The sequence below is a fragment of the Anopheles marshallii genome, chromosome 2, assembly GCF_943734725.1.
Source record: "Anopheles marshallii chromosome 2, idAnoMarsDA_429_01, whole genome shotgun sequence".
Classification (NCBI taxonomy): domain Eukaryota; kingdom Metazoa; phylum Arthropoda; class Insecta; order Diptera; family Culicidae; genus Anopheles; species Anopheles marshallii.
Window position 1 is genome coordinate 86,888,803 of NC_071326.1, and position 22,465 is coordinate 86,911,267.

General features: G+C 45.2%; 2 protein-coding genes across 2 annotated transcripts in view; both read left to right on the forward strand.

Moving 5' to 3' along the window:
* Window positions 1–7,711, forward strand: part of LOC128706913 (serine-rich adhesin for platelets-like) — a 31,223-nt gene extending 23,512 nt beyond the window's left edge. Inside the window, exon 2 of the mRNA XM_053801855.1 lies at window positions 7,389–7,711. Coding sequence (XP_053657830.1) covers window positions 7,389–7,635 — 247 coding nt within the window. The 3' untranslated portion in view covers window positions 7,636–7,711. The remainder of the gene's footprint in view (window positions 1–7,388) is intronic.
* A 134-nt stretch (window positions 7,712–7,845) lies between these two features.
* LOC128709328 (putative cyclin-dependent serine/threonine-protein kinase DDB_G0272797/DDB_G0274007) lies at window positions 7,846–8,313 on the forward strand. Its single transcript, XM_053804315.1, has one exon. The coding sequence runs from the start codon at window positions 7,846–7,848 to the stop codon at window positions 8,311–8,313; it is 468 nt and encodes a 155-aa protein (XP_053660290.1).
* Window positions 8,314–22,465: the final 14,152 nt, after the last annotated feature.

Sequence of the window (22,465 nt, forward strand, 5' to 3'; positions counted from 1 at the left end):
ATTTTGAAATATTGGCAAAATATAAAATAAGCTTGGAATCGTGTTTTACCTTGAGATGTTAGGCCTCTCGCAATGAATGCCACCCGTTGCACGCAAACAAAGGCTCCTCTGTTTTTAAAGTTAGCTAGCGTCAATTTCTTTTTTTGCTATTTGAGTTCACTAAATTTACTCCAAACCCGCATACCAGCCAGCCATTGACTCGGTTGACGTATTTTCGTGCAAACATGCGCATATACAGCGGCACATTAATCTCGTCCAGCGGCGCGCGTTCGACGATTGCGTCACTGCCACACACTACTGCTGCGCCATAATGAGCTGCGCCCGGGGTGAACTAATTATTTGCCATACTTGCCAATTTAAATCCGGTCTTCCCCGGGAGACGGGATGGCGGGAAGAACGCGTACGTACGTGCGGGGTAGGAAAGCCGGATGGGTAGGAATAGCAAAAGCGCGCGATACGCAACGCGAAATGGTCATGTGAGTGTGCACATTTTTAGTACGTTTTATTGCTTCGCTTTAGACGAAAACAAAATGGCCGCTTATTTTGCGGCCGTTTTTGACTAACCACATTTGGGGATGTTATAGAGGGGGTTTTATGTACCAACTATCTATTACTACTACTACTACTACTATTATCACTTTTATGTGTTGGTAGTATTAGTTCAGCATTCAAATGTGATGTGTTATTCCATTAATTTAAATTAATTATTACCTTCATTTAAGCATTTTAGTTTAAAGTATTAAATTTAAATGTATATACAGTATTCTTAACGTATGCATAAATGTTTCTAATATACATTCGAAATCATTGGATCTTAGTTGCACTTTTCTCTTACCACCATGCCTTACTGTTTTATGCCCGTTTGGTGTATTGGTGACGCATGCTTTAATCGAGTTTTGCTGCGTATCAATCATTTAAATTCCCTTGTGCTACTGACCCAAACCGCGATAAGTGATAGCTTATTTGTTTTGGGTCATTGTACTTTAGATACCTGAGTATCCAAGCAATGTACTTAGTGTTCTAATTGGGTGAATGAATGAAATTTCTAATAAAGTTTTTATTTTATTTAATTATTTAAAAGTTCAGTAATATAATATTTGTTAAAATTATATTTGTATTTGGTGCCTTTTTCAAGACGTAATCCACTCCAGGCTGCTTGGCGATTCTTCTTCATGGTGGAACGCAGTGACAAAGTGTTAATCCTGAAAGGTCTGTGCACATTTCAGAGTTCAAGAATTCTTCTCAAGATCTTGCTTTGCAACATAAATAACAGATCTGAGAGTAATTTTTGGCAGATGTTCTCCGTAGTTTTTAACCTTGAAGGACGCTTTCTGGTGTGAAGTTGAAGCAGATATATCTTTGTCAACTTCTTGGTGCTATCAAATGCGATCGAGAAATATGCAGCCTACTTCGACTACTGTGCCTACTGTGCTATTAGTTAGTTATTGAGTTATTTTAACGACTCTGGCAACCAAACCTAGCCGAGTTTCCGAAATAGGGCTGATTGCGTCATATAGTTTTACCCCGACTGTGACGATGACTCCGGCATTGAGTTCATCAAAGAACTAAACTGCTTCTGAGGATTCTTAGATCTCTGGAAGATCTGATGTCTAGTCGATTTCCCTTTTCCGGCCAGACCAACAGTTTCAAACGCTATAAGTTCTATAAATTATGGCTGTAAATTTGCGAAGAATTTGACAGAATATCTTATTGACGATCATACGGGGCTGTGGATGATGCCAAGATCTCAATCCCAAAGACTATATTAAACTCCTGCACAGTCTGCACAGGTATGTTCAACATACCGCGCTGAACAATCCGCTAGAAATAATCCTACTGAAGCTGGTCTTGTAAAAGATCAAACCCCCGATAGCAACGTTGTGTGTGTGTGTGCGTGTGTGTGTGTGTGTTTTGGCATCTCGGTACCATGTTGTTCGCGTTCTCGACAAACGATCAACTGCTGGTCGTAAAACGTGATTTATTGCGGATCCATTATCTACACACAACACGCACAGTGATGACTTTGTAACTTTTCATTTGTGCGCTGCAGAAACGAAAACATTCAAACCTTGTCCACCGTGGCTAGGCTGATTGACTTGTGAACTTTGACTTATTTGTTGACATCAGCCGACGACTGCACCTTTGGCATCGCACCGTGTGATTGGATGTTTTCATAGCTTCTGGTTGAAGAAAAGTACAGCCCATTAATATTAATTCCTAGCTCACTGGATAGCTCACCACCGCAACAAACGAGGTGAGTTCACTGCAAGAAAGGGTCAAAACTTGGAGTGCCTGAAAGAAGGCTTGGCGTGTGGTCTTGTCCCTTAGTTACCATCGCGTCGAGAAACTCTTCCCAATAAGTCTTCAAGAACCGGTTTTTTTTGAAATAAAAAAAAAATAGACAGACGGAAGTAGACACACAGAGCCGGAAGCGGATGAAGAATGAAAAAAAAAAAACAAAGTAGAAACCTCTCCGCCAAAGCTGATTACCGATTCATGGCCAGAGCCAGGCAGTAGCAGCGGTAGAGCGCGCGCATCGATTCCTTTAGGCTGTGTGTAATATGCAGCGAGACGAATTCCTTTGTCGCACGTCTTGGGCCTTGGAGTTGGGATGATTGTCTATCTGTGTGCGTTCAACGTCGCGATCCTCAATCGGGTCTGAAATAAAGGTGGTGGTGGTGGCGATGGTTGTTTTAAATTAGGTAGCCACACCACTAGTTCCTCCACAGTGGAATGTGCCCGGCCACCCACATTCCAGAGATTGTTGTGTTTTTGTTTGTGATTCGTTTCTGTCACCACCACCACAGAGGCCCTTGGGGCACGGAGGTATGCGAGAGTATGTGCGCGCAGCGAGTCTGATTTGAATGAGAGAAAATTGCACGGAGTGTGTTTTTTTTTTATTTTCATTGTTGTTGTTTGTTGGCTGGTATAATTTGACTTATGGAAAACATGCGGGCAAGCGAATATGACATACGGTGGTCGGAACACGGAACGAGTAGAAAGTTCGCTCCGATAAGCGGAGAAGAAGCGCAACAGTGCGCACAACAACCGAATCATAATGCACACACACACAGATCATTGCGTTGCGGTGGCTTTGTTTGGTGCACATCATCACTTTTCGTTCCCGGCAATTCTCATTTTTAACACGAAGAACGAGACGTGTAACGTCCATTTACATATGCATTAAGTGCAGACCAGAGGCATGAAACCTCCACCATCCACACCCTGGCCGTTGGTTTTCTATCTCGAAATTCGAAAAGAAACTCCCCGGGACACACGACCAACCGGAAACGAACCACTGAACTCTCACCTTCCTCCCTTGCGGGAAAAGCATAGGGTCGGAAAGTTTGCCGGAACTTCCCGGGGCATAAACTTATCTTGTTCTTTGGCATTTATTTTGTGCTTTGTTTCGGTACGCCCGCATTTTCGGTTCGTCCACCGTACGGTTTGGTACGGTTATCTGCGTGAGCGGAATGCTTGAAAATGCCCAGCTCCCGGTGACCGTACTTGTGCGGTTATTTGCGACCGAAAATTGCACAAGATAGCTGATGTAATGTTAAAGTTCCACGTCAATGCTGTAAAATTATGAAGCCTTTTTTATGAAATAAGCAAAGGAAGAGTTATTTTGTAAAGGTATTCTCTCATTAAAGGTATCTTATTTATTTCAACAATTGTTGTCTTTCTTGTCTCATTGCTTCAATTTGTTATTCGAATGGTTCTACAGAAGGAAGGGTCCATTGACACAAGCACGAAAGAGATCCTAAGAAACTAAAATAAACAAATTTTATAACTAAATAAACTAAAATAAATAACTAATACAAGGTTTTATTATATGACAGAACAACACAAACGCCTTTCACAACAAGCGTAGCACATGACATTTCAAAAAACCTTACTAGACATAAAAACCGCAGCAGGCATAGTTCAATCCAAGCACATGTTATCACAATGGCAGCGCAGTAAACTACAACACCAATACGACGATACAAGCGAAGTACGATCCGACGAGTATAAACATGTCTTAGGATGGATTTTTACAGCCAGGACGATGATTGTTAGTAACATTTACTATTTTTTATGAAATAAAGAATATTCAATTCGATAAATGCAGGAAATATTTCTTCGGATCCAAAACAACCATCGTTTGGTTGTCAAAAACATCGCGTTTATACTGGTCGGATCGTACTTTGGCTGATACCGTCGTATGAGTGTGATATTCGATTGCGTTGTTCTGCCACCTAAAAAATCCTTGAATGTAAATTTGCTAACTAAAAAAGTGCTGCAATTCATCATTGATTAAAATTTGTATTCAAAACTGTGGAATGCTGCCACTTATTCGTTCAGCACTGTACCAACTTCGGGCATGGGTTGGTTTGTAAATTGTGCGCGATAGTGTTGTAGTTACGAGCCGTCGGATATAATATAGTTGGGTGCGGTTGGAGATCAATCTCTTTGACAGTTTTCCTTTGTGTTTCCAATTTCAAACCATCCGCCACCACCACGCCCCCTCCTCCCAGCAAGTCTTGGCAGATCTTTGCAGCTCCCTTAACGTTCAACCTTGGCGCAAAACCCCATCATTCCCATGTACCACGTTATATACAACGGTGTGCGGTCCCGGACGCTGGATGAAGATAAACCCCGGCCAGGGAGTTTGACGTTTGATGGCGCGTCCAAAGCCTGGCAAAGTTTATGTGTGTTTGTGGGGTTGTTTACACCCTGCATCCCGTCCCCATCGCGCGGTGCATTTAATGCTGGTTTATTGTTTTTCCATCATCACCCGTTTGTTGTTAAGCTGTGGTGTGTCGGGTGCAAGGGGAATGCCTAGCGACCGAGGCAGAGCTTCTACGGTACGGTGTGCACAAGTCTTACCCCGGGACGCTGAAGAAAGCTCCAAACTGTATGCGATCCCCCTCCCCCCGGGTGGTGCGGCCCGCCTCAAACGGTTTCATGTACAGCCGTTTTGGTGCGGCCTTGAACGGGCAAGCGACAGTGCACATAATGCAGGACGGCACTAAAACACATACTCCCGCTGCGCTGTACGCAACTTGAGTGTGTATGCTGGGCTGTTTTGTTTTGTGGGAGTTCTTATTTTCGCAGCGAAAGGTTGAGACGTCCTCTCCGGTTAGTTTATGCTGCCTTTAAAATGCAGCTGTTGTTCCGTGCCGGGGCGAAACTTTTCCGCCACCATAAACAGAATGGTTTTGACCATCCATCTCTATTAAATTGAAATAAAGCGTGGTAATGTATTTCAATCAATGGCCGCACAGACAGCCAGGCCAGTGTATGTCCGAAGATGTTGTCTTTATCTTACCAAGCGCTGGGGATCTCGTGGGTTTGTTGGGGGTGCATTGAGGGTGGATTTATGAAACCAAACGGTACAGTTTTAATTCTATCTCATCTCATCAAACGTCTTCCAGTGAGTTGAGGAAAAGTGTGAATCTCCATCGATTGGCCATCCTAAAAGGGAGTCTGGATGTGATCGGATCGTGATGGAAGTGTGACAAATGTTGGAAAGTTTTCGTCTCGCAACCTCAATCTGAACGGTGCCCCTCCTGAACGGGCCGCCGCATTCGATTCGAGTTTCAATTTAAGAGCGGCTTGTGAAAAAGGCTTTTTTGTTTTGCTTTTCCCCTCAGCACCCTCCGACCAGATCGGATTCCTTATGATATGGTGCGTGAAGTTACGATATTGTGGAGGGCGGGTTGGACCGATGGCATGGGCTTAATTTCATTAGCTTTCATCGAAGAAAATCAATCTAATTCATCACTCCCGCCCAGTTGGCAGAGGCAGCCTTTGGGCCCCATACACGGCCCAGCTGCAGTATCTAACGACCGCGGGCATCTTATCACATCGGTGCGGGACGCAGTTGTGTGTGCGTGTTCCCGTGCGGGAATATGTATATTGCATTTTTCCTTTCTTTTTTTTTACTCTCTCTCTCGTTTCGAGTGGGTTTTTAATTCAATTAGCATCGCGGCTCGCGGTGTGATGTGCTCACTTGCGAGCATTGCGAGTCCGCCTATCCGTCCCGTGCATGTGTTTATTGTGCTTTCGGTACCGATATCGATGCACATGGTAACCCATCGAAGTGTACAACTGTACCAACCCCGGGGATACGGGCGAAGTTGTTGATATGTTCATTCCGGGACTCAGTATGTGTGTGTGTGCTTTTTTTCATCTTTGTACACCCTTATTGCGCTTCCATTTGTGCGACGTATACCGGTACGATGGTATGATGGATCCCGCAGAACGATCGCGCCCATTCGATCCATCAATACGCGCGCGGTGTCTGTGTCATTCCATTGCGCGCATGGTCGATGTGTTGCTAGCCGCCTTTGAAGACCCTTAAATATCTCTCCAATAGCTGTAGCACTTCCAACTCGAACCAGTTCAGTTTTATGGTAGAATTTGAATTAACAATTAAAAGCGAAACCTAATATCGTGAATCGCGAATCCCATCATCAATCGGCGAACGGCGAACGATTTGCAAACATTTCTCCCTTGATGTGTACATTCTCGGGCCAACATAATGGATCGAACGCGTTCTGTGCAATGAACCCCGGTTTGAAACTCCGCTCCCTTTCGCTATCACTCCGAATAATCATTCGGAGAATCATTTCTCGCCCCCCTCTCCCTTCCTGTCCTCCCATCCACACGTTGCCACCCTTCAATACCGCATCTCGAACGTTGATGTTGTAAAGTGAATTCGTTAATTACTTTAACATGAATTTTCCATGTTCGGTGCGGTTGGGTCGATGCGACACGAGAGCCAAGTGTAGCCGCGCACACGATTCTGACATTATCTCGGTTGATATTTTAGCCACGTTGAGCCAACCAGCCAGTTGGAGATCGAAATTGGTTTACGCGCACCGAGTGGAGAGCTGCAAAAGAGGGGTAGAATGGTGGCCAACCGGTAAGGGACTATTGGAGGAGCGGTATCTGTTGTCCTTCAAATCTCCTTCAAATGTCTTCTATCAAGTGACTTAAGCTAATGGTGGAATCACGATGAAAATTGCACTAATATATTTAAAATTCTGTACAATATATCCGCGCGAGGCCTGAGTTAGTTATATGTACTTGGATTGGCAAATAAGAATACAATTCCTCAAGACGAACAGCGAACATTGCCCTTAACAGATTGCGTGGCTTGTGTGCAACGCAAGAAAAATTGCCCTGCATTGTGAGCTTTTAAGAACAATCGTATACAAGGTTTATTGCGTTCAGTTGTTGGTAGATGCCATCAGCACGACGAATTGTGTTTCGTACCGCAACAATAGTTGAGGAATTTTCCAACATGATAACAACATGCTTAGTAACAATAAATCACGAAAGAATCAATAAATGCCATATCTCACAACAAACACATTTTCGCTTTATCTTTCTTCTTGCAGTGCCCAAAAAGGTCTTGCAGCGGGTGTTGGCGTCACTCCAACCGGTACGGGCGTTGGCAACCTGTCGTCCCTAACTGGAAGTGGTTCCTCCGGAAGTGGCACTGCTTCTGCGAGCGGCAGCAGCGGCGGTGGTGCCGGTGGTAGTGGCAGCGCGGGTGGTGGCGGTGGTGGTGGAGGCGGAGGAGGAGGTGCAAGCAGTTATCACAGTCCATGGCAATGGACTACGATTACCGCGACGGGCGAATGACATTATGGGGCTCGTAAAGAGCCCGCTGTTGCTGGACCACCTCAATCACAAACGGTTCCACTGAATCAACAGCACCATAGCAGCAACACTTCCAGTACCAATAACAGTAACAATAATAGCAACAACACCACCAACAGCGGTAGCAATAATGTTGGCAGTAATAATGGCAGCGGTGGTGCTGCGGTGAACGCTAACACGTCCGGCCACGGTATGGACGCGATGGGATCGTTTCAGACACCGTTTGGCAACAACCTTGGCAATCTGTTACAACAACATCAAACCCAGCAACAGCAGCAACAACAGCAACACCTTCTGCAGCAGCAACAACAGCAGCAGCAGCAGCAACAACAACACCACAACCAACACCACCTGCAGCAGCAACAGCAGCAGCAGCAAAACCACCACCAGCAAACCTCGATGATGAACAATGCAGCATTAATGCAACATCAGCAGCAGCAGCAACAGCAGCAACATCTTCACCATCATCAGCAGCAGCAACAGCACCATCAGCACCAGCAACAGCAGCTGCAACAGCAGCAGCAACATCAACACCAGCAGCAAACGCTCGGTTCCGGTGGTGGACACCATCACGGCCTATCGGCAGCCCAAAGTGCTGCCATGATGTCGCAGCGCAACCCGTTCGGATTTGATTTCAACCACTTTCAAAGCAACTACTAAAACGGACGGAACGCAGCAACAGCGCCATAATGGGGAAGCGCAAGAGCGTAGAGCTTTCTAAAAGCGGCTCGCGACATATTCCCGTACGTGTCCTTCACAGCCGTGTCCAGGTACGTAGCGGAAACTAGAACGAAAAATTGCATGCGTATGCACGAACGGTGATGTAGAATGCAGATTGCCCGCAACGGTATAGTCAGAATATATCAGCAGCTTCCCGTAGGAGGGGTTTTGCGGGGGAGGAGAAGGAACCAACATGAACGGCAACGTCAGACAGCTTAAGTTTCGATCTCGCACAGAAGAACACCCGGTGGAAAATTCATTTAGATTCTGTCATCTTTTTTTTTTTGTTTGCCTCTCTGTACTTATTCATCCCCCGCACTCTGGGGGGGGTGTACCACGACAGGTCAGCCATTTTGGGAATGACCCGCGTAATTTCGGTCGCCATGATGATGTGACATGTTTTTGTGTTCACTGGCGTGGTTGGGTCATGTGTGGGTGTTTTTTTTGTCTCCTTCTCATAATACTCACCTGCCAGCCATGTCGGTGTCGGGTCCACACGGTCATACATTCGCGGTTCTCGGCCCCTTTCGGGTATTGGGACAACCAACGTATAGAAGACATGCGTCTCTATACGCGGACGCACAACAACGGCATGATTTGTGGACATATGAGAGTGTGCATGCAATTATAGACTCTTTTTCTATCCCTCACTATGTATCTCGGTATTGCTTTACGCTTCGTTCCCTCTTCGCGCTGCGTCTTGTTCTCCTACTTTCTCCCTGGCTTCAATTAGAGACGACCACATTCCAGTCAAATAATATGCGGGTTGCTGATTAGAAACCGCGCGCGTCTCTGGTTTCCCGTTACGACCGACGCGTCTTCCCAACGCAACCGGCCGCACAAAGCGCACCCGACACCGAGGAACCGGGGGGAGGGGGGTGGGTTTGGATGGCGTTTTCAGTAACAGCAAATTTGAATTAATTATCCGCTGTGCCTGATTTGTGTGTACGGTTGGTTGGTATGTTGCGATTACGCTTAGACGAACGTCAGAAAGATCCAACGACGCGGTCGGGATGATGACGCGAGAAGGCTGTAGTTTGGTGCGTTGGGTTTTGGGTCGATACTTGCACATCTAAATTACATGCCAAAGCGAACCGTATTAATTTTCGCAAACGGTCAAGAACGGACACAAAAAAATGACCCTTGATAATTCTAAATATTGGTACTGTTTTAGATGCTCCTGCGTCCGATTTCGGAGCCGGCAACAGCTAAGAATTGCCCGGGAATGCGTTTGCGAGTTGTGTCGGGGTGTCGGACGACCAGGAGATCCAGGTGGTGTAGCGTGGCCAATACCTGACCGGATGAAAATTTCGTATTTGCATTTTGCATCATCATCATCATCATCATCATCAGCAGCAGCAGTTTTATAGTTCCCGGGGCATTCTATGGCAGTTAATACTTGGCGGTTGATTTTGCAAGACCCGCTCATCTCCTCGTTTCCTTGCGCAAGCCCCAAAACCCGGCACCGTCAGCATCCGTCGCTTGTCGTCGGTCGGTGTGGTTTGAGGTTTTGCGAGCCTAACAACCTGCCCGGAGAAAACCCAACCAAAATGCAGCGCGCACAACCTTCAATCGATCCGATGCGTCCGGGGGACGCAGATCGGGATCCGGGACGTTTTACCGTGGTGTGTGGACCCAAACCCTCCCCATCTCCCCATGCCCCCCGCGCATATGTGTGCCGGGACTGGTCGCAAAACGGATACACCACCATCTCACCCAAACGCAACCGTTTGTTGCTATGTGTTCGTGTGTGTGTGTGTGTGTGTATTTACGCGCATTGCACCTTTTCCCTGACGAAAATCTCGATGGTTGTACGGGACTGGATGCTGTTTGCATCCTTGCCATCCAGGAGGCTCGGATCTCGCACGGAGCCATATTTACTTGCAATATATTATGTTTACCATTAAAACCGTCACACGGCAACCGTCCGGCCTAGCACTAGGCACTCATGTGCCCTGGCAACCCTGGGTGGCTGCGCTCAGGAAACCCAGGGCGAAGATGGCGAATAGACGGGCGCTTCCACCTTTATTCCACCTCGTCTCGCTATTCCGTCCGCAAGATTCGTTGCCATTATTTTGAAACTCAGCGCGATTCGCATGTGGAGAATAAGGGACATACACAGGACCTGTATGTATCGAACGGTTTGTGGCATGTTGTGGACACGAGCTCGTGGCGCAAGTGCTCCCCACCGTTACCGGGTGTTTCCTCTGCTGCATTGTGGTCAATACCACCCGATACAGCCGAGCCAGCACAATTAATGCTAGGTCTCGAGCACATGCACCGATACGATACGCCATTGCACGACCACCGCCGAACCTCTCAGGGCGAACCTCTGATGGGAATGGGATATTGCGTAGAGTCCTTGTGCGTAGTTCAATTTCTAACGATGCTCCACCGTCTCCTTCTCACCTTTTACTGGCGCCGTGCAGTACACCTGGCTTGCGTGTGCATCGGTATCAGCAATATACCGGGAATGATCCGGTTCGCAGCACCAAACGAACACATTCGATCGTACACTCTCCACATCAAGGGAGGGAGGATGCGAATATTGGAAGGATGGCCGTCCCGTAACCAGCTCGGAAAAGGCATTTACATTTGCATGACCGGAATGGACCGCAACCCATCTCTTTTTCGCCGTGGTTTTTCCCCGGTCGAAGGTGCGTCTTGTTAGTCTTCCAGCTCCCCGAAAAAGCTCCTCAAACCACACGCACGCATATTGAATTTGTGTTTTCCCTATGCAAAAAAAAAAGAAGAGCTACGAATCAAAATACTAATGCCCCCTTGTGAGAGGAAAACTTTCGGACGGAAGCCTCACTCCACCCGCCTACTGCCTCGGCTAGGTGAACTCCCTTTGGGCCTTTCCGTTGGTCCGTTATATTTCCATCTACGATTGGTTTTTCCATTTCGCGCCTTTGGATGGAACATAAACAGCACCAGTACGCCCTAAAAGAAGCGCGCGGGTCCATTCGGGGTCGGATGGGAGGGAAAGGGATTTTGTTTGATGATGGTAGCGGTCCCCTTTTCCACACGGACACACTCAAGTGTGCGCTGGCCAAATACATACATACACGCACGCATCCCGCTTCCTTCCCCTCGGGGGGTCGCTTCCAGACTGCCACCTCCACGAAACATCCCTGGTCGCCAACCACGAAGCAGCCGTTTTCTCCTCGGGTGCGTGTGGAGCTGTGTGGAAACGTTAATGTTCGTGTACGCACCTCGGCCAAACCGGAAGACGGAAAGGAGAAAGCCTCGGGATCCTTATGCGCGCGCGCGCACACACTCCGAAAAAAGGATATGCCGAGCAAAGGACGACGACGACGTTCACGGCACGCGACTTCCACAGTCCGTTGGTTGTCCCTTCTGAACCTGTAGCTGTACGTGTGTGTGTGTGCCTGAGATTCGTGGTCTTTGTGTGGTGCAAACATTTCCTCACCCGGAAAGCGTATTCTGATAGCGAAAACTCGCGCGACCAAACCAAAACTTTGCAAACACCCAACTCCCTCCCTCCGCCAAAAAAAAAAGAAAAAAAAGCTCTCAAAGTGGAGGTGAACTTTCGGAACCAGGCCGTGGCTCTTATTTTTGGTTCTTCCTGAATGTGTGTGTGTGTTTTTGTGTGTTGGAGGATTCAGGGATGGAGGGGTTTTTTTTCTTACTTACTTGCATTACTTGTACTGTTCCGCGCATTGTAGTGCAGAAACTATAATGAACATTCGTTTGCTTGGATTGTAAACGGTTAGTTTTGCACTAGTGATACATTCCATTAATAGAACCGCAACAACACACAATCAACTTTTGATGATAAACTCCCAAATTGTCCTCTTTTCCTTCCTGTCCTGATCTAAAGTTCAAACTATCAGCCCAGTGTGTGGAGGGTTTTTCTTGTTGTTGTATATCGCAAAATCCGTTGGGAAACGCTGGAATGTTCTTGTCTCTTGTAGATTGCCCTTATGAAGCACCCGCACCCGGCGGAAGAGAGTGAGAGAGAGACGGAGCGATAGGCGAAACTTTATTGGTGGACCTGCTGCAGGAACGGGCAGCAACATCGTGGGGACCATTAAAGTCATATGACAGAAAATCAATAATTCCGGAAGAGAGCACACGATGACGACGACGACAAAACGGTGTGACAGTGTGACGACGGACGATGGCGACGACTTGGACGAATTCCTGCTGAATCCTTTATGTATTATGGGAAATATTTCCCCGCGGTCCATCAACTCCTGTGCGTGTGTTGTGTGCGGATCGTTGACAGGTGGTACCAAATTGGAATTTTGAAGGAGATACACACACAACCAAAAAAAAACAAAATTGGGATAAAAGAAGGATCTTTCGCAGTAACAGAGCAAACCAAAAAAAAAAAACAAGATATAAAAAAGCATTCGAGGACGACGGGTTTTGCGTTAGGGAAATTGGGTACTCTTTCGGGGGATTTGCATCATACCCCACCAACAACGTTCCCTGCTCTTGGTCGCGTGCGTTTTCCCACGGTTTACGGTGAGCACAATCCACTTGTTCCGAAGGACTGCCGAGATGGAAAGAGACACACATTTCCTACCCCTTAACACGTTTCAAGTGGACGAAATCGCTTCGTGTTGCAGCGTCCCTTCTGTGTGTACTTTAGCCCCTGCTCCCTGCTCACCACCCTTTACGCCGCCTTTTAGCATACAGATAATCCTCCCATCGCTTAATCTCGGTACAAGAAGATTGACCACCCAATTCGACGAAAGGGTTTTGCGTGCAGTGCCTGCGTGTATAAACACACACACACGCACTCGGTTTTAGCTGGTATTTTTGTATCGAAATGTGTATGTTCGTGCGTGTAATTCCCCCTAGAGGAAGATTTGGAATGTTTCTAATGAAATTCTGTATGCCTTGATTGGAAGCACGCCTGTTGGGAATTCGGTGCCCGGTGTATTGCTTTTCTGTATTGGTACGTGATACGTGTATGCGTGGTCAAACGATTGGCCATTTTAAGGGGGGAGTCACTGAGGAGGCTGAAATAAATATATGCCTAACAACAACGCGTGCCCGGTTTACGACGGGCAGCCTACTGCGAAAATTTGCAACGTACATACGAAGCCTTTTCCTAAATTATATATACTTTAGCCAGTCTGCAAGCATGCTTTCCATGCAGCTGCGGACAGAGCACTTTTTGCACCGCGCTCTGCACGGTTCTTGTAACTCAACATAACGACTCTTTTCGACAGTAAATTCAAATAATGTTGCATCCACAACATACTCATTTGCGTTGACGCCATGTTGATTTTTCCACCGTCCGACCAACACCCCCCCCCCCTGCCCTCCCTGACGCCGATATCTCCCATGTGGCGAAAAGAAGAGGACGCGTGAGAAAAGTAAACCGTCGACCTTTGCGAATGACCTAACGACGTTAGTTATGCACCAATGTATTCACTGTTTGCCTAATGGTCGAAAGATGGAAACACTTCGCACCACACAATTTTTACTTTGTTGTCATTAAAAGCGAATTAATGGCAAAGCGAAACTGCGCCAGTGAGTGAGTGTGTGGAATGTGTGGCGTTTTGGTAAATTAGAGTGTATGATCATTACGCAATGGCTCTAAAACATGCCGAACGAGGAAGATAGTAGTGTTGTGGCTAATGAATCTTTTGAGAAGAATCATTCATATGAATCTTTCGTAAAGCATCATTCAAATCAAGAATCGACTTTCAAAAGATTCATGAATCCGCAGAGTGATCATGCCCTTTGGAGGTCTGAAGTGGAATGGTGTACATAAGAGATGGGAAATTCAATTCTTTTCAAGGATTCAAATCCGAGTTTAAGATTAAGGATGAAGATTTAACTCTTAAATTCACTCTTGAAGATTTCAATAACTTCGAATAAGCGACGGGTAAGGGCTACGGCCTTGATCGTCGGGTCGCCGGGAAGAGTGAAATCTTAATTATTTTGAATGATTTAATTCTTTGTTTAATGATTTCAATCGCAAAGAGTTTTAAAAATGCTCTTCACGGAGATTTGAATTAACTCACTCCCTAGAAAGATTTCAATCAATCATTCATTCTGAACCATTATGTACATCAATAGTGTACATAACTGACTAGCTCATAGGTGGAGGAATCCTCTAAACTTGATGAATCTTTAACAAAGAGTCATGTTCATTCATTCAGTTGAAAGATTCATGCAGACTCATGAATCTGAATCAGACTCACCCAACACTAGAAGGTAGGAAGTAGTCTTTTTGTTCAACGTAACTCGATCATCCAATTCAAGATCCAGTTCAAATGAGGTTCAACTCACTGTCCTGTGTAGTTTAATGTTTACTTTCAAAACAACTATAAACAATTTCAAAATGTGCATCAAAAAGCAACATCGTGATGCGTGAACGATCATTCGATCGTAAAATGACATTTAAACCAAATATCAAGGTATTAAAGTCTCTCCCGCACATATAGCGATGTGATTGTCCAGCTTAACCTCTACCTCTACTACATCGATTGTTCTGCTTTTGATGGCACAGCCGGTTGTAATAATCATCTGTGTGGCGTTATTTTTTGGACTAACGTAACGAGAGCGTGAAACTGTTCTGTGTCTTACCCAATCTTCTGGCCGCTGTTTCCTCCACCTCGCAGCGATCGCTGTTGTCGCCCAGTGCGACCATTTCGCTAGTATGATCGTACCGCTCCTCGTAAGCAAAGGAAAACAAAAACGAAGCGTATGAAGCGTCTGCAAATTGTGCTATTTTCGGTTCTATTAATAGTTGCTGCGTGTACGCGAACCATGCAAGAAGCGGGCGTGGATTGCGGTGTACTTGCAAAAGGAGTGTTATTCGACTGCGGTTGAAAGATGCCCCACGGTTTTTGCGTTCGGTCAACTTACGGTCTCGCCAGGTTTGAGAGAAGTATTTGGGACAGTTTGGTTTCTTTTTTTGTTTTTTTTTTTGTGTGTTTTAGCTTAAAGCATATGGTGAAGGATTTTCGATTTTAGAACCGCATCGCCTGGTTCGACTGCGGAGCGCCAGTGGTTGGGTGGATATTTTTGGAAAAGCAACCATAATGCACTGTTGTTACAGATGTAATTGTTGAGAGTTTGCCATTTGTTAATAGTTAGAGAGCACAATCCACTCGAATTGTTGGTTGTATGATAAGTTATTGGAGCATTCTTTTTTAAGGAATAATTTAGTGTCTTTGAGCAAAGCGCTCAGTACTTGTGAGATGCGTGATTTACTATTTCTGGTAGAACAATCCAATAGGTCATATTCAAGAATCTCGGAATTCTTTAAAACTAAGTTATTAATTATGACAATTGTTCTCAGTAAAATTTTTAATAAAATTTCGCATTTTTATATTTGTACAGCGGCCGTAGGTTTTTATAGTGGCTGATTAAGTAGTGGAAGCGATTTAGGAACCGTAATCGTGTTCGATCTGGCACTTGTGTACATCAACATCATCATCATCCACCATTTCGACGCATTGCTCAGGCACAATTCCAGTGTGTTTTTTTTTTTATCAGCTCGTGTACGCGTCGCGCCATTTACGTTTCTCAGCGCAACGGTCATTCTGAAGTTGACGTACAATGCTTTCAACAGTCGTTAGCCGATCGGGTATGTGCAATAGGCGTTTGACTCGAAGAGGTCATAGCCGTGCTGCTGTGGAGCTTCTTTGTGTGCGTCTTTAATTCCTCCTTTGAAGCAAAAAGACCCATAACCAGCTCGTTAACAGTGCTCGCAATGTGTCTTGCGTTGTTTGTCTGATCACACGCTCAGCAACCTTTTGAAGCACGTAAAATGCCGTGCCAAAAAGTCGCGAAAGTGGCCAAGTAAACTGAAACCGGGAGGGGGGGGATATGAAAATTGTTTCGGTGCGTTGTTTGCGCATTCGCGATATGCAAAACACAGCTTGCTTCTAACTAATATTGAATAATGATGTGAAGGAAATCTAAACAACGCGAAAGGAATGATCGTTAAATATTAGAAAAGTCGATGCTATATTTCAAATATGTTAGAAGTTTGTATCACGAATGGATATTTATTTGATGTCCGTCTTGAATTTTATCCATAATCACTAGTAAAGTTAATGAAAAGCTCTCCAGACCTTGTCAAGGTTCTATGCCATGGAGATAGCATTGTTTGAGAAGGGCAAAACTGGTCTGTTAGACGATCCAGATATCCAGCCGGAATCATACTCTAAGCCAGTTTTTTTATATGCGTTTTGACGTTTCCAGGCTTATCCGCTTACTGCTCGCCATACAAATGGCAAGCCAAGTTAAGCCTAGGAACGAAGGATTAAATTGGTTTCCCAATGAACGAAGCTAACCCATGCTTGACAAATATGTAACAAAACTAAATTTTTTATAACGAAAACAACTGTAAAAGGATTATTTGAATAATCAGACTTGTATATTATTTCAAATGAATTGAAATTAAAATTAAATTTCTAAACTTTAATCGACTTTTCTCAATTTGTAGTTTTACAAAAATGATCTCTTGTGTCATTCTTTATGTCAAAATGCTATGTCCTTCACGAATCTGTACAGAATGATATGGTACGGCACCTGGATTATTTGGCAGATACAGACTCTTACAGCTTAAGCCTTCTAACTCTCTAAGATCTATTATAGTACGATCTGCCCCATTATCAGAATATATGTTTGATGAAGTTTATACTGCAGATTAGCATGCAGATCATGATGGTGCGATCATTCTTCACACTACTTCTAATTTTGGCAATGCTGATTAGCTGATGTCACCTATGAAATTCGTCAGAAGTTTGTCTTGAGTGACATGGAAAAGTCCACATTGTCAACAAACAGCAAAAAAAAAATATTGTCTCAGGCTCTGTCGCATTAGTTAACCGGAGCCTTCGTAGCCAGTGATCTTCTAGCAAGAGGTGATTTATCTAAAAGTGTGCTTCAGAGGTAAGATTTGTATTAATAGACGATTCACAGAACGGTTGCGTGCAATGGTTCAAAGAATAACGATTAGTTAGCTCCAAAACGATCAAGCAGATGTTATTAATACTACGTACTAAATGAGTTTTTAAACGATGTACTGGTGAATTTATTGTACAACATAACATCGTGCACAACGTGGCTATATCTCTGAAGTAATATAAAAGATCTTCCGGAGAGATTCTACTAATGATTCACCAAAAATCCCCAAGCTGATCGCTTCTTGCTAAAACGTTCACCTCCCTCCCGATGCTGAAGCACCCCCACGGTGGGAGGCTTTTGTTGCTGAGGCGTAACGAGACTGAGTAGCCGAAAGTAATTACCCGGTGCGGCCTGAAAAATGACTTGGCATAAGTTTTGTTTTGCGCTTTGCAAAAACTCTCATGCATGACGGTGCGCTTGGAGCGGATGGATGTGTGACGCTGGAAAATGGGTAAATCATGTTTATGTCGTTATGCGGGTTATACACCCTTTGCTGTGGGGAACTTGGTGAACTTCGACCGAACCTCTCCCGCAAACGCGTCCTCCCGCCAGCCGTTAGTGGGGCGGGTGGAGGTAGAATAATAATTTCTTGCAAATCCTTCAGCGACCCTCCCGGGAGGGGTCGCACCATTTGAACGACACCCTGCACTGGGAGATCCTCGTTCGGTGTGGTTTACTGGATCCGCTTAAGCGGCAAGCGCCATTTGGAACAGCAGTGCTAGGGAATGTACTAATGGTGGTACTACACCGGTGTGGTGTACATTCCTTCGTGTCGTCTTGCTTTTTTGTTGTGTTCCTTCTTACCATCACGTTCAATTTCTTCACCACCACCACCACCAACCTGCACTCGTCCGGGAAGCGATTAATCTTTCTCATCTGCACTTTTCAATAATGATAAATGTGTGTGCATATCCTGCCGGGAGGATCGATTTTGGCACGGAAGGATTGAGATGTGTTTGGCGCTTGGCAGCGTTGGTCGGGAATGGGATGGTTGCAAAAAGGGAAGAGAGGGAATGGCTTCAGTTTGACGTTAAAATGCCACCGGGCGGGAATGGCATTTTCTGGCTCGATTCCGTTACTATGGCCATCAACTCAAACCGGCCAACGGGGAGGAGAGGGAGGGGAAGCGCGAATGGATTGGGTCCGGGGGTGCCGTTGCGCAGCGTGTAATGTGTAGATAACATTTTTGTGCAATAGTTTGAGATGGATTACAACAGCACACATACAAAAAAAAGGGAAAACAGAACAAGAGGAAGCTGTGGAAGCAAAAAGTATCCGAAAGCGATCCATCATCATTGATAGTTGTTATTTGGGCTGCATTGTGCAGCTTTTTTTTCTCGTATTCTTGCGTCGTTATTTACATGGGCGCTTTGTGTGAAATTGTATGTTTGGCTGAAGCCATGAATGCATATTTGTGGTACGAAATGGATCGAATGTCTCGAATTACATTCCCGCCAGTGATGATGGTCCGCGTTTTTAATGCTTCATTTGCACAGTGGCAGTTATTTACCATACCACAAGCTGGCCTGGACCATCAATTGCGCTTGCACTCAAATAGTCAATTTGAGTTGCGAATGAATTCGGTCCATTAAAAATGAATTGAACCGAAAGAGCAGAAAAAAATACATAATTTGCATCATTAAACTAACGAAGAAAAACAAAATCACGAGCGTAAAATTAATTAGCATAAGGTTTTGTTTCTTTTAATTCTTACCGTGGAGGTGGAGGTGCCTTACTCGGGCCGAAGCAGTACCATCCCAGTGTTCTTTTCCTTTCGCGAAGCAAACCCCATCCAGTTCGCACAATGGCCCACCGGAGAGTAATTGATTACTCTAATGAAAATAAATAGCAGCGTAATTAATCATTCCGTGTTCAATCATAAATTGTTCAACCGCCCACCGACCGGGCGCATCCTCTAATACTGCATCATCTGCCTGGCGTAATAGTAGTATCGTGGTTTTCCGGTTTGTTTGCTCCTTTCCTTTTCCTTTGCTAAGGGAGCGGTAAATCTTTTCTGTGTCTTCTGCTTTATGGGATAATCTTCGTATGGGTCCCGTATATCCTTGTCTTAACCGAGCACGAACGGGCGCCTGCAGATAATGGAAATAATTTTTTGCCAATAATTATCATCATTACAATTGCGGCGTACTTCACACGACGTTCTTTACTTATTTACATGACTTAGAGAACGCAATCGAACAAATGTTTTACATTTTTTTAAAATGCCTCGCTCGGTTTCTATAAATTCCTTCCCCAAATGTCACGTACGGTGGTGCGGTGAGAATTGTAAATGGTTGTTAAATTATTAAAAGAGCTTTTCTGTTTCCTTTTATCGATTGTTAAAAGAAAATGTTTTGCTGCGTCGCATTTGCTTGTTGGGCACATTAACGCCAGCCTCTTAGCTAGGGGTAAAAGCTTTACAAGGGTTGGACAAGAGAGAGAGAGAGAGCGAGAGCACCACCGGCAGAGTGGTGGAAATGGGAATCCAAAAAGCGATAAAAATGAATGTCTGGGAGCTGTGCGCGTGACACGTGATCGATTGGAAATTGTAAATAAATATATGTACCCAAGTGGAGAGCGAATCGATAAAAGCACTTCCTCGCACAAGCCACCATTATGTCGATTGAGTCTTTTCTGTGTTTTTTTTTTTGGTGGTATGAGTTTTCGGGAGGAACACCACAAGAAAATGGTAGCCTGGCACGGGTGAAATGTTGGCAATTGCGAATCCAAATCCCAATGTGTCGATAGGAAGGGGGAATGGAAACCACCGGGGGGGACGAAGCGCATAAGCACAATTTCCTCCCTCATTGCTTTTGGGTGAGATAGATTTTCCCACCATTTTCCTCTTGCATCGGGTGGCTCAGAATGTTCTACCTTCCCAACCGCAAACCATGGTACACCCTTTGTTTTTGTTTGTCCACCTCCTAATTGGGTTCCCCTTTTTTCGACGACACGAATCGGTAAAGTTTCCGGGAGTTTTGTGGGCTCTCCCGGTATGGAGATGGCCGGTCGGTTGGCCTTCAAGGACGAAAACTTCCAACAATTTGTGGCACTCGCGCGCACGGCAAATACTTCGACGGAAGGGACGTTGGACAGGAGTTGTTCTGTCGCGCATGGAATGTTGTACCACAATTAGCCTTTTCCTCTTCCCCAATCCCATCCATTTTCCTACGAGGACGGCCTGCTACGTATGCGGAATGGATTAGTGGAGGGTCCAGTTTTAGGCTCGTACGAGTGTTGCTGGTCAGCCAAAGCAGCAGCGTCGTTTGTGTGGACGTGTTGCTTGCTGTACGATACTGGTCGGTATCCAAATGAAAGGATACAAATCCACTTCCGACTCCGCCCGTCCGCACAGTTACGGTCGGAAGTAATGATTATTATAAGACCGCACCGGTTTTCCAGTGACCTTTCGAGGAGGAGGTTTCCTGCTTCTTCTCGTGGCCCAGCGGAAGCAACTGTCTTTGGAAATTATTTTGTGATTAAGAAAACTGAACCACTATGAAGATTGTTTGAATCCGATTAGTGCTGAGCTTATTTCATAGATGTTATTTGTTAATTAACTTTTAGATTTGTTTTTCTGCATTTCGGGGCGACCCGGTGGTGTGTTGGTAGCGGCGTCGGTCTTCACACGACAGGACCGAACCAAAATCCCATCAGGACCCCGTACGCAGAACTGACAATCCCGCTAGACCACATGGGGTTGTTTTGCCGACGATGTTAGCATTCTTTTCTTCAGCTCTTAGCCTGTGGAGAAGTCTAGAGCATTCAATTCCCCAGGCGCCACAAACTTATATTTGATATAATTTCAGTTCTTGAAAGTTGTTTTTACAAAGAAAACATGGTTTTAGATAATAATAATAATTTTTTTATGACAATTTGTTAGTTTATTAGGTAAATTGCGACTAATTTCGGCAATCTTATGTAAAATTTTACTGTTCAATAATTCAAAACTTTAAATTTTAAAGGTTCAAAACTTCAAATTCAAATTCTCTGGCGTTGAATATTAACAGTCACAATCACCTAGATCTTTGTGGCGTCCCGGGGGTGTATTGATAGCGGCGTCGGTCTTCACACGACAGAACCGAACCAAACATCCCATCCGGACCAGTCCTCCACACGCTGGACTTTTATAATCCCGTTGCGTGTGTTACGATTGAAATGACAGGTCTCTTATACCTCTTCAAGTTATGGCCGATAAAGGAAGGAGATACCGTACATTTTTGCTTAACTGAATCAAAACGAAAATATGCAAAACTGGTGCGGATTCTATCAAATTTCATAAGCTTATTACTAACAGAAGAAGCGGATTTTGCGTTCGAATGTAACAAGTAGTTGCTGATGAAAAGCTTCTAATGCAACACGCCCTTACACCAATTCCCTTCAATGTCATTCAATTTGATTGGATTGGAAACCCGCTGCCCGCCTGCTACGATGTTTTACCGGTTTATTTTTACAGCACATCTGAGCACTATAGGAAACCCCCCAGCGATAAGGACGAGTTTTGCCAGAGTGCATCAGGCAGGCCCAGTTTGTGAGTTTGTGCATGAATGCAGTGCAAATACGGTACGGTAGCTAGCAGCAGCATCAGTTCTGCGTGTTGCATTTTGAGCGACAAACAATTCCTCGAAATCGGATGCATCCCCAAAACGGACGGCCTATGGTCTAACAGATTCTCCAACCCAACGTCTCCCCCCCTTCCCCAGGCATACATCCCGCCCGTCCCCAGTGCAGGATACGAAGCGCATCGACCAGAGGCTGCACAATGCTGCACACAAACACATCCAGTGAATAGAAGCCTTTCTAGAATCAAGCCATCGTTGTTGTCGTTAGTGGCGAAATTGAAACCTTTCCTCTAACCGGCACGTTGCCGAACTTCGATCTTCGATTTCGTATCACCCAACATCCCACTTCTGATGCGTGCGTGCGCGTGTGTGTGTGTGTGTTTGCTTCCGCAAATCGAAATTGCATCGGTAGTGCACTTGATGCACATCACATAGTGCAGGGAACATATCCTAACCCGGCCCCGGGTTGTGCCGGGTTGGTGGTGGTTGGAGGGCTTGCTTTTCCGCGGTCGGGTCGTCTTAATGTACAAGCAGCGGAGCTGGAGAAGAACAAGCGAGACGGCAAGATAGAGAAACACGAGACACACGCACACACACACACACACACTTGTGTCGCTGTGTGT

Coding starts and splice junctions, on each gene's coding strand:
- LOC128709328 (XM_053804315.1), top strand. CDS start 7,846: ATGGACGCGATGGGATCGTTTCAGACACCGTTTGGCAACAACCTTGGC.